Below are 12,540 nucleotides of genomic sequence, written 5' to 3'. Positions count from 1 at the left end.
AAAATGAACATGCTCCGAGTTTTACTCGTGGGATTCCTGACTTCAATAATACATGTGTATTATTGGAAGCCTCATGAGAGTCCATTCTCACCAGTTTCCCAGAACATTTTCTTTCCCAAAGTGGTATAAAAGCACTCTGGAAATGCTTGCAGAGACAATGTTCAGCTCAATGGGAGCTCCTGGGTGCTTAACACTCTGTAAAAGTCTGCCATTAATTTAACAATCTGTGTATGGATTTAGGGTCCGGGCTTTTCACTTTTGGTTGGTGGATCATGGATCGTGTCCCTGTCACGGTGTTTCAGGAGCTTGTTTGACTTACCCAGTGCTTCAGTAACGTGGGTAACTGTGTAATTGCCCTTCTGAAGGGGGACAGAAACAGTGCGTGGAGGCAAAATCCAGCTCAGCCCTGTCGCTTCTGCAGCCACTCCCAGAAAAGGGGCTGAGGGTCAGAGTGGAGAGGGAACGAACTTGGTTAATTACTGTGATTTACTGCCATTGGCTTGGCTGTTTGCTCCTGATGCTTCCCGAGGGTAGAAATATCTTTCACCTCAGCAACACTTTTCTGCAATTCAGCTCCTTCTTTCTGCTTTCCAGATATGCTGCTTGTCATTTTTTTTTTCCTACCTAATTTCACATCTTAATTTGCTCATTTTGATTATATTTTCCAGAGCATTGACATTTTGACCCTGACTCGAGAGGGCCTCAGTTAAGCCATCTCTCAAAAAGTCAGTCAGTGCTATCGGGTATCTGCAGCCCCAGGTCAGGCTGTACGATACTGCTGGCTATAATTCTTGGAAGTAGTTTTGCTTATAACTGTAGTAAGGTTATAGTCTCACATATTTTTCAGACTACCAACTTAACCCATCCCCAGAGGTGAGTCTACTTCATTACACGTTCTCTAAAGAAACAGTAATTTATTTAAACTGCTTACATGGTGCAGGATTGCTTTGAACAGCCTCGTGTGATAGCACTGGTTGAATATCCTTGCTCTGGGGGAAGGAGGAATTCATATGATGAATGTCCACAGACTTAACAGGACTTTATTCTTCCTGGGATTCCTCGGCATGTGTGAGAAAATGATATATTTACCACATTTTCAAGGCTTGACCCAAAACCTGTCCTGAACAGCTGGCACTTTTCCTGCTATCCCGGCGGGATTTTGTCTCAGGCAGCCGGTGTGTGCACAGGGACTGCCACCTCCACATGGGGTGGGACACCTGAGCTAAGACAGTCACTCCTCCTTTGTGGGCAGAGATGGGTCTTTTGTGTTTCCTCTGGGGTGCCAAAGCAACAGAAATTTAGCTGAGCATCAGGGCAGGAAATAAGAGTTCGATTAAAATGATCTGCAGACAAGATAATTTCATGAGTTTTCTCTGCAAAGTGAATGAGGAAAGACTCCAGTTTGCTGTAAGATGAGATGGTCCCAGCACTGTGATGTGGATACTAGATTTCTAGGAATCTTTGACCTCGGATGATCTTAAACAGCCAGCAGCCATAGTTCTTAGGTCATCTGTTCTCCTTGTTCCTTGTATTTCAGAGAAGTTCTTAATTTAAATTTTTATTTGATATAAGTAGAACTAAAAACTGTACTTTTTGTCTCTGTACGTTCTGTAACTCTTGTTAGGATGTGTTTGACTCAGTGGTTTGGTGTGTTGTGTTTTTTTTTTTTAAGGGCTGGACATTTGGGAAATAACAGAAGTCTTGGATCAGTCCACTGAAGTCTTTGTGCCAATTTCAGTTGGCCTTTTCTCAAGTTTTTTAAAACTTTTCCTGAGTATTTGGAACAATTTAATGGGTGTGAAATGACATTTAACTCTTCCTTTTGAGGAATTTGGTATAGACTTCATTGATTTCTTTGGCCATTGTTTTAGCTGCTCTCAGTTTAGACAGTGGATTTTTAGCACCTAATTTTATGTATATCCTCATAACATTGAATAAGGCATTTCGGATATAAGTAGGATTCCTTAGAAAAAGACATGCATATTTTTTAGCACTTTGTTTAGCTGAGATACTCTTGTTCTTGTACAAACTGTAATTAACTTTACATCAATGGTTACGTTTAGCAGAGACATTGCAGTTCAATTATTCATCTGTTTTAAGTCTCAGTTTCATTTCATTGTGCTTCTTATCTCATTATTTGCATTTGGTTTGTGAAACTCCTCTAGGTTTAATATGCATAAAGCTGTTGCCTTTGATTTAATTAGCATGTAATGAAAATGCCTTGTTTGCAGACAGAGAACCCACAGCCATGAGGCTCATGTAGAGCAAGGATTTTTCTGATATCTCAGCAGCCAAAGTCTTCACTCAGAGTTTAAGAACACAGGGGGAGCAAATGGGAGCAGACTCTGTGCTGTTCTAGTAAGAGCCCAGTGAGACCTGTTGGGAACAGATATGTTAGGTGTGTGACTCTCAAAATTGTTGGGTTGAAAATTAGTGGAATATCTACCTGGTTTTGTATAGCTAAGATTAACTTTTTCAGTGGTTAAAAAAAAAAAATCTCCTTATTTTTCAACTTATAATCTATCTTCAATTAAAAAAAAATCTTGCTGCAGATACCACGCCATCATTTCCCTTGTCCAAATTTAATTCTGAGATTCTTTTTCCTTTTGTGACACACCAAGAAAACAGAACAAGTGCTGTACCTTGGTGATAACACCTGGATATTGAGGAATTTCACAGAGATACACTGGATCTGAAAATTCCTTTTAGCCCAGAGCTGAGCAAACGTTTTATAACAAATAAGAAGTGGGATGAATGTTGCCATTTTATCTCTTCTCAACCTTTCTGCAAACAAACTACAAGTTCCTCTAATTCACTGATTCAAAATTATTTGCTGACCACACAGGTCAACATGTGTCTTTCCATTTTCTTTCCAGTGGCATGGAATATCCCTTGCAGAAGGACAGCAAATATGTGTTGTGAGGGAAAAACAAGGGAACAGCGAATTCCAACTGAGCAATCTCTTGGGTGTTCCTTCCCACCATATTCTCACAATTATTGCTATTATTAGTGATAGCCACAGTGGGAGACAGAAGGAATAGACAGGAGTCCTGGCCTTTTTCATGCTGTGTTGTCTAGACTTAGAAGAATGTTAGATTTTGTCATCCTGCTTCCTCTCATGGTGTTATAATTGCAGAAAATCTGAAATAAAAATGGAAGTTTGACCTATGTGACCCTGTCCTCATTGTGTCCTGAGCCCATCAAGGTTAATGGAAAGACATCCTTGATTCGAGGAAAATCACATGTGTCCTGAGAGCTGTGCTGACAATGGGAAACCCAATGCGTAATTTTCCATGACGGCTTGGACAGTATTTGTTCAACTACTAAAGTATTTGAGCTGGATAAATATATTGCATCTAACAATTATGGAGATGTTTCATGGGTTTGTAGAAAAAATTCCCAGAACACCCAGGAGTACAAAGGAGGCCAAAATCTGGCCTTCAAGAAACTGGAATTCCTTGGCAGTGTAAAGTCAGAAAAGACGGCTCTGGGTCAGTCTCCTGCCTCGGTGCTGTGGCATTTCCCAGCTGGCACGTTTTCCAACCAGCACAACCATAGCCATAGGTCACTTTGCTTTACCTAACACTAAAATTCAAGAACCTACAAGAAAGTGCCTGGCAGTTGTTGCCCCATTGCCCCCTTTGCAGTGCTCCAGAGGTCTGCAGCTCTGTCTGAAGCCAGATCAGCATTCTCAGCATTACTTTGGAATTCCCAAAGTGATTATTTCAATATGAATCCTTGAAACCATCCCATCCCATAGCTGGAAGAAGTGGAAAATGGTCTGTGATTGAATGAGTGTCCAGACTGTTCTATGGCACTTCCCCTTTCTTCTTGACAACTTCATAAAACTGGATGTTATCAAAAGGAAGGTATCTTTTATTCACACAGCATTTTTCAATTTGGTGGATGAGTCTGATGTAAAACCCAAAGGAAAGAAGTCTTATTGGAGATTCAGGGTCATTTCTACTGGGGAAAAAAGGGACTACATTTGTAAGGCACTTAATCACCTACAGCCTCTGTAAAGGTGCAGCAAGACACATGCAGGGCCCAGAATGCAGTTGCTTCTTACCCACCCACCCTGAATTCTCAATCCACCCTTATAATGTTAAATATAGAAATGATGTTTGAGGCTGAAACTTGGTGTACATCAGGGACAGTTTCTTACAGGAAAATGTAGAAGCTGCCCCCCCCCTTTTTTTTTTTCCATATGGTTTGAATCATTTACTAAATGAATCCTACAGGAATAATTTCAGATGTGGAAACCTTTAAAATGGGGAAATAAAAACCAGATTCACTGCATTTCTGTTTTCCAGCTGAAAAAAACCCCCGCTTAGCAGCACCCAATTATCAGTGCATTCTAGTAGATAACGATTGCCTCTCAGAACCACTGGTAAATTGTGTGATGACACACATCATAAGGATTAAAATATCAGTCTTCTTCCCTACAGGAAAGTACTTTGTCATGACCAAATGTGATCTGACATTTGAAATATGCCAACTTATTGCAGTGGGCAGGCAAGTTAAATTCCTGTCAATTATTTAAATCCTGCCTATTATTGATGGAGGCAATTTTAACCTTCATTTAGAATGTTAAGTAGATACAGGCTGAGATACGTAATTATGAATTCATGTTGAAGAAAGAAGAGGGGACAAATTGTTGATCAGAATATCTTTTCTGTTTGTTTGGTTATTATTATTCAGAGGGCAATTAGACCCTCAGTTCATAATGTGAGATATCTTCTATTGTAAAAATTAAATTCACAGTATGATTTTATGAGCACTATTATTAGGCCCATGTGAAAGGTGCTTATTTTGGAGAGTACTGCAAAGTTGCCTTTGATTTGGAATAAGAGAAGTGAATTTCCATGAAAAGAGCATAGTAGATAACTGTAGACTGTTGAGGACCTGTAAATCTCTGATAAATCTCTCCAGCTGGAATTGAGTTAAAATCAGTGTCAGCATTAGCTTAGTAAACAGTTAAAGCTGTGAAGATTTCATGTGTAACTTTCTATTTTCTGTTAAGTTTTCCTCATGGGAAACAGTTTCTTAAAGTGCAGAAAATTCCACAGATCCTTAAAAAATACAGTGCTTACGTTAGACATTCCAGCTGCTTTCCTTCTGATACCCATGGGTATCCTTCTGGTACCCATTCTGGTCCTAGGATGTTAGGCTAAAGAAGAGCATCCATTTCAGAAGGGAATAGGTGATACATGTCTCTTATCTGCATTTTTGAAGAAGATTTTCTTGGGGAAGGAAGTGGAATCATGGTCTGAGAGGACTTGAGATGTTGGGCAAGACGGTTTGCAATTGACAGTTGTTTGTCTGCACATATTTTTCTGAAGCATAAGAGATATGTAGTCCTCATGGGATGTCAGTTTTGGCAGGAGGATGTTGGCACATGGTAGAGCCTCACTGATCCAAACCAAAAATCTGTATCTAGTATTACGTATGTAATGTAGTAGAATTACCTGATGAAACTTCTCCTTGGTTTTTGACTTGGTAAAAAGGAGTGTTTATTACAACATGTTTTACAAAACCAAGAAATGAAATAAAATCATAACTGATTAATGAGCTGCATGGAAATACTTCCTCAGTGCCACCCACATTTCCCTGGCCCTGATCCTGGAAACACTTCATCACATGTGCAGTTTTATGCACAGATACTATGTGAAAACTAGAGTGTAGTTTTCCCATACTTCTGTCTTTCAGGGATCCAAGAAGGCAGACAATTAGATACTTGCTTTCGCTGATTAGCTTTCTCTTATAGGAGGGTATAAATTTTAAACTTTGTTTATTATGATTAAATTGCAGGGAGTTGATTACTAAATGATGGTGCAAAAGTGTTCAGTTGCTTCAGCTTTTGCTACTGTCTTGTAATGTACGTTTCTACTTATAGCAACCTGAGGTCTGGGATTCCTGTTTGGTAATACCTTGTTCTGAAAACCCCCTGAATCTTAATTCATATATTTTGTTTTACTAATCTATGCTTTTATGAGAAGTTGAATCTTACAAAAGCATTTCCTTTTTATGTGAGACTGTATCCTGTACACACACACACATACAGATAACTCTATACTGTGAAGAATGGGTTAATATTGCATATGACATTATCCATGGTACTGTGTGAGGGTGCTGTGCTGCCAGTCCCACAGCATTCCTGGTTCTGTGTGTTACCAAATGTGAGGCCTGGTCATCTCCAAAGTGTAACGATGCATGCTTTAATTGGGAAGACTGTCCAGCTCATCACTTGAGTAAATCTAATTTAGAGGCGCACATTGCAACCCGTCTGGGCTCTGCAGGGAGATCGCTGCAGGAGTCAGCATTTTCCAGCTGTGAGCCTTGACAGTCCTGTCTCTAACTCGTGGTGGTGTTGCTTTTTTTAGTCAGGTTTGATAAGGACACGGAAGATCGAGTTCCTTATATCCCCATTACCTCAGCAGCTGGCACGGGAGCACAACTACACATCCCCCGCCGGACACCATCCTCACGTGCTGTACAAACGAACTGCAGAAGAGAAGGTGCACCGGTACACAGTAGAGTCCCATCCCAAATCCTTCCCTTTTGGCCGTGACAGAATGCACAGTTCCCACAGGAATGGTTACCACCATGGAAGGTTTCAAAAGCAGCATTTTTGTGGACGTCGCAAGAAATGTATGTAAGGAAACTTTCTCTCCTCTTTTGAGATAGTGGCTGTTACAGGCTGTGTGGTGATCCTGAGGTGTGCTTCACATCTCTTCGCCTCCCCTTGGCATGAGGATATAATAATTTTAAATTATGTATTTCCAAAGTAAAAGATGTATGAGAAATTGAGTTTTCCTTGAAATTCACCGAATCATCTGTTTTATTAAGCCATCAGAATCATTGGTTAGTTTCCTTGTGCTTTACCTAGATTTAAATATCCCTTGCTTGATTTTTTTTACATTGACATAGTTTTCAGTAAGCAGTTCTGCACAGTGATGGAGGCCAAGTCCCTGAACTACTCTCTGTTAGTTTGGGGATAAAAAACTAATTAGGCTTGCAAATGAAAAGAAAGTCTTCAAAATAATTCATTTCTGAGAAGATAGAGAATAAGTCTTTCAGAACTCACCATTTGATAATGAAATTTTCAGCAACTATGATCTTCAAAAAGAACCTCCCATGTAAATTGTTTAAATAAGGTTTTGGAGCCACGTCTTAAAAAATACATTGAAAGATATTATCCTGCCAAGATCTATTCTGAGTCTTTCCTTAGGCCCTCAAATTGCAGAACATTTTAGAGCCCCCTTGGTCCCTATATCTGTACTTCAGCATTCAGTTGATGCTTTTTGAAAGCTGATCAGCTTCGGAGCTGAGATTTTTAATGAGGGTCTCCTGGACTGCAAACAGTGTTGAAAACAGTGTCTCAATCCAGTTATATTCTTCCAACTTCCTACTCGAGTTCTGAGAAAATGAGCAGCTTCCTTTTCCAAAGGTGTGTAAGGAAGACAGAGAAAATAAATAGAAGGGAAGGAATGAGCAAGGAGTTAGTGGAAAAGGTGTCTGGCTGAGACTGAGCCCTCTATGAGGCCTGAAAACAAAGGGCTTGTTAAAGATTCCGAAATCCTTCCCCCCAGGTTTGAAAGCCAAACCTCAAGCGCCAGATGCACAAGCCTGTGAGTCAACCTGTAAACATTTGCATTCTAATGCAGTCCAAAACTCCCTCATTCCATCCTCCCTTTCCCTCCTGTCTGATTTCCCTGCTGCAGAGCAGGGGATGATGGTGCTAAATTAGCTCCTCTGCTCTACACTGTTTTGTTTTATTTGCATTGTCCTCCATGGTCTTGTGCCTTATTTACTGTTCCATGTCTGCTTGTCCAAATTCAGGATTATTCTTGTCCTCTTGAGCTTTTACACGGTGCTTATTCCTATAATAAATGAGAGCATTTGGAACACTGTATTTTCATGACCTCCTGGCATGTAAGAAGATATTATTATATTACTCCTGTCTTATAAATGGGACTCACAGGCACAGGAGAGGTCAGAAATAATCATTGCTTCTGGGTACCAAATCAAGAAAATGGGTTTTTCTTTATCAAATACATGCTTTTGTAATTCTGTTAATTCTATGTATATATCTGTATAGTCAATAATTTCAGTTACAGCTATGAGTTCTTAGCTGCATATTCAAGCTGGGTTTGTGTTAAATGAAGAACATGGAATTAGCACCCAACTGTGATTAGTGTAAGTGATTTACCCATCATAGGAACTCTGTGTCTGACACACTGTAAAAATCTCATTGAGCAAAATGGCATTTAATTACCCACAAAACTCTTCTCACATCCTGTGGTCTTTAACTCCATGCAGTACATACCTGTAACCTTCTGAGAGAAAGGAAGGAGTTCTGAACAAAACAACCTACTTCCAGATCCAGTCTTGATTAATCTGTAAGACAAATCAACCTCCTGTTCACTGAATGAATGCAGTGCTACAAATCAAATCACATGTCATTGTTTAATGTAGTAGGGGTAAAATACAGGATGCTGAAGAAATCACTGTAGTAAAGGGAATGCTCCTTCTATGAGGTTGTTTTTTTCTTCCTTTTTTTTTTTTTTTTAAGATGGTTTAAAGTTTTTACATTGTTACATATCTGGAGTCATATCAGTTTGAAATTTTCAGCAAAATCCAGTCTAGTCACCTGGAGTAGAAAATTTCAGCTCAAATGAACAGAGGGATGGAGAATTCAGTCTGACAGAAGGCAGTCCTCTGCTATTAACCCTGCCTAGTCAAGGTTAATTTATCCTAACCTAAGAACAAAATCAAACTTGCTGAACAGTAAGGAGGAAGAGCCCATTGCCGCTTTTGGTGTCATGAAAATAGGTTGTCCCACTCACCATCTTTAAAAATTTCATGTGCTGACGGTTTGTAAACATTAGACAAGCCAGTTACTCATCTTTCAAACTCTTCTTCACAACCTGTTTTTAGATCATGAGAATTAGCTGGACTGTAGTTAGTAAATCATGCATGAAGCATTGCCGCTGCTTATGTTTTATTAGTAGTGGTGCAGTTAATTCAAGGGCAAAACTTCAATGCTCATGGATATTTGGGTCCAAAGCCTTGGAGCTGTATTGCCTTCAAAGTAGTACTTGGACACTGGTGTGCCTTGAACTGAGCTCTTCTCTCTTGGGTGAGGATTCTCCTTGTGTCTTGATGTGCTTCCAGAAGAGAAAAGTTCTTTGAGCTTGTAAAGGACAATTGTTTAAAATGAGTGATACATTTCAAAATCTTATTAGCACAGTCCTTTGCAATGTTAAATGTACTTCAGAGTGACTGAGTTCTTGAAGGCACACCACTGTTGTGCATTCTGTGGTATCCTTGATTTCCCAGTTTGGCATGCAAGGAAGTAATGTCTGTTTTAGTTCTATCTTTGGAATAACTTTCTCATGAGGCACAGAGAGGATTTTTTTTCATTACCTGAGGCTCCCCCACTTGTGTCATGTTACATTCTCTGCCGAAAAACCCTTATTGTTATCCAAAGAGTAGGTTGAAGTGGCCTTTGAGCTATTTTTTTTGATGCAAAGGCAGTGTAGGTTTATGCAGCAGAAGCTGTGGATAGCAGGAGCACTGCAGGATGTGGGGCATAGATTTCTTTTCCCATTTTCTGGCCCTCTGAGTAAATGGAGTAGAGACCATTCTCTAACTGTGCCATTGGCCATGCAATACCAGCCAGAGGGAAAAAGTGCACCCTGGCAATGGGATATTGCCTGTTGTCAAGCCCTCCTTGCTGCTGCCTGACATTTCCCTGTATTAAATAAATATATTCCCAGCAGGAATAATCTCAGTTGCAGACTCGCATAGAAGGCTGATGTCAGTCACAATAACAGGCTGGCAGGAATCTTACTTGTGGTGTGTATCTGCTTTCTGTACTGACCGTGGACATCTGTTCTGGAAAGGACTTTTTTGCCAACTGCTGTGTAAGTAGCACATGCCAAACACCTCAGGAAGTTATCAAAAGGACAAGAAAAATGTATATACTCTGTTAAAAATTCTGTTGTATTTTTTTGCACAGATGCTACCATTTTATTAGATTAATTCCTTATTTCAAACTGCTTATTGCATACAAATGTGGTTCTCCCATTTCCTTCTCCCCCTGTAGCCATCCTTCCCTCAGGAATGGATCGGGTCTTTTTTAATAAATATAGAAGAACTTAGCCAGAAGTATTAAATCACATGCTGTAAAAATAATCTGAGGCTCTAAACCTGTGATACTTCATTTTCTGATGAAACAGTTCATGGGTGATCTGAACCCTTCCCAAAACAGTTCCATTTCCTTTTAGATGCACCCAAGCCACCCACAGCAGAGATGTACATTCGCTCCGATGAGTACGGGACTTCTGCGAGGTTCAAGAGGTCGTCTGCTAAAATTCAGAAAAACGGGAGTCTAAATGTTGAAACCCTTGTTGTGGCGGATAAAAAAATGCTGGAGAAACATGGCAAGGAAAATGTAACAACGTACATCTTAACAGTCATGAACATGGTAAGCTGTGGTGTCACTGAAGTGTGTTTTCTCTGCGGAATAATGTCATGTCAGAGTAGGTCCTTTCATTGGACAAGTGGTGGAACCAAAAAGAGCAGCCTTAATCTGATGTATTACTTATGTAAAAAAGCCTTTATAAATAGATCTTTAGATTGTCACAGCTCTGTCAACAGTACTATAGAGCAAAAAAATTGGAACATGTTTAAAATTTTAAATCCTGTGTAGTCCAAAAGAGGTAGATACTCTGAAATTGAAACTTTCATTTCATTTACTATCATAAGTCTGTTTTATCTGATGTGTCTCCTACAACCAAACATTTATTTGAGAGAGCACAAATTTATTTTCATAAAATTGATATAACTAGAAATACATTTTCCTGTTTGGTTTTGCTCTTTGCTTTTGTACTACAAAACTTGAGGTTGAACTTTGACCTTGATTACATCTGATCCAGGAGTCCAAGGACAGAGCAAAGCCCATTGAAGTCAATAGAAGGTTTTCAAGTTTTTCAATAAGTGTAGTGGGTTGGGGCATAATTCTTCTGACTTAAGCTCTTTTGGATTAATCCTACAAGGTGTATAACTCCATTAATTTGTATTGAAAATTCAAGTCCAAAGCAATAACTCAGTACATATGTTTAATCTGTTAAAAAGTATTATACATGTAGGTGATATTTCCTCTTCAATAATCATTGCAGGTCTCTAGTCTGTTTAAAGATGGAACAATTGGAAGTGATATAAACATTATTGTTGTAAGCCTGCTTCTTTTGGAACAAGAGCCTGTAAGTTGTGTTGGAATTTTCATCTTAACTACTTCATTTGCTCCTGTTCACTGGGAGCACACATAAAGCATGAGAACAGATTAAAATCAAAAAACCTTCAAAATGACACTTTCTGCATTTCACTGCTTCTTGGGTTTTGATACTAAATTCCTTCATTTCATATAAATGTTCTTTAGAAACATTGAAATGCTTCCAGTAAGACAAAACTTAACAATTTCCAGAGTTTTTTTTAAGAGAAATGTCTGGAATGAGAAATCTACTTAATACATATTTAAATAAATAGAAAGATCTTGAACTGGGATTTCCAGAGTGTGATGATCAGAAGTTGCTGGAATGAGAAATCTACTTAATAAGTAATTAAACAAATAGAAAGATTTTTAACTGAGCTTTCTAGGAAGTGGTGATTAGAAGTGGTAAGGAGCCAAAATTCCCAAACTGAAGATAGCATGAAACAAAAGGTAGCAGTGGAGCCAATTCTTGTGTCAAGGGTGCTGAGACAAAAGAAGAAAAAATCTCTTTTGCTGAAAAGAAATTTGTGATGGGTTGATCTACTTGGATTATACTTTTCCTCCCAAGAAATCACCAAACATTTTAATCACAAGATTGAATATGGCTTAGTGTTCAGCTTTCTCAGGAATCAAATATATTTGTGCACTGTAATTTCAACCACCAACTTTGGAAATATCTGTGTGTCTTGGGAGAGGTGCAGTTTTATTTTACAACTGCAAGACATTCACTCATCAACTGACTCAGTCATCACATGGGAATACATAAGTTTATGTAGAACAAGTACGAAAAAATAATTCCCTTTTCCCTGACCAAGTCTTATTCTTTCAATCCCCTTTCTGGAGTACTGATGGAAGCACCTTGTTTCTGTGTCTGTGCCACCCCTGCAGGGTGGGTTATTGATCAACCACCACGCAGACCAGTCCCTGAACAGCTTTTGCCAGTGGCAATCTGCCCTGGTGGGGAAGAACGGGAAGCGCCACGACCACGCCATCCTGCTCACGGGTTTTGATATCTGCTCCTGGAAGAATGAGCCCTGTGATACCCTAGGTATGATAGCAAAACTCGTGCTGATAAACTTGTGGGTGTCCACAGCAGAAACTGGAATGGTTTGAAATTTAAAAAGTCCATTTTTGCAGATGTTGTCAACCTCCTTGAAGAGGGAAGAGCAGAATTGTTTTTGCATGTTTGTCTTTGAGGTACCTAGAAGAAAAAGAGTGTTGCTGGTACCATTGCCCCTGAAGAAGTGGCATAATAAGCTCTC

The 12,540-nt window shown here is 39.4% G+C and overlaps 1 protein-coding gene across 1 annotated transcript in view; it reads left to right on the top strand.

The window, feature by feature from the left end:
- ADAMTS18 (ADAM metallopeptidase with thrombospondin type 1 motif 18) overlaps positions 1-12,540 on the top strand; it is a 77,220-nt gene that overhangs the window by 21,245 nt on the left and 43,435 nt on the right. Inside the window, exons 4-7 of the mRNA XM_050311749.1 lie at positions 6,384-6,651; positions 10,293-10,492; positions 11,187-11,270; positions 12,167-12,326. Coding sequence (XP_050167706.1) covers positions 6,384-6,651; positions 10,293-10,492; positions 11,187-11,270; positions 12,167-12,326 — 712 coding nt within the window. The remainder of the gene's footprint in view (positions 1-6,383; positions 6,652-10,292; positions 10,493-11,186; positions 11,271-12,166; positions 12,327-12,540) is intronic.

This window comes from Myiozetetes cayanensis, unplaced genomic scaffold (genome assembly GCF_022539395.1).
Source record: "Myiozetetes cayanensis isolate MyiCay16 unplaced genomic scaffold, myiCay2020 scf16, whole genome shotgun sequence".
Taxonomy (NCBI): Eukaryota; Metazoa; Chordata; class Aves; order Passeriformes; family Tyrannidae; genus Myiozetetes; species Myiozetetes cayanensis.
The sequence above is the reverse complement of the archived record's forward strand: the minus strand, read 5'-3'. Positions and strand labels throughout refer to the sequence as shown.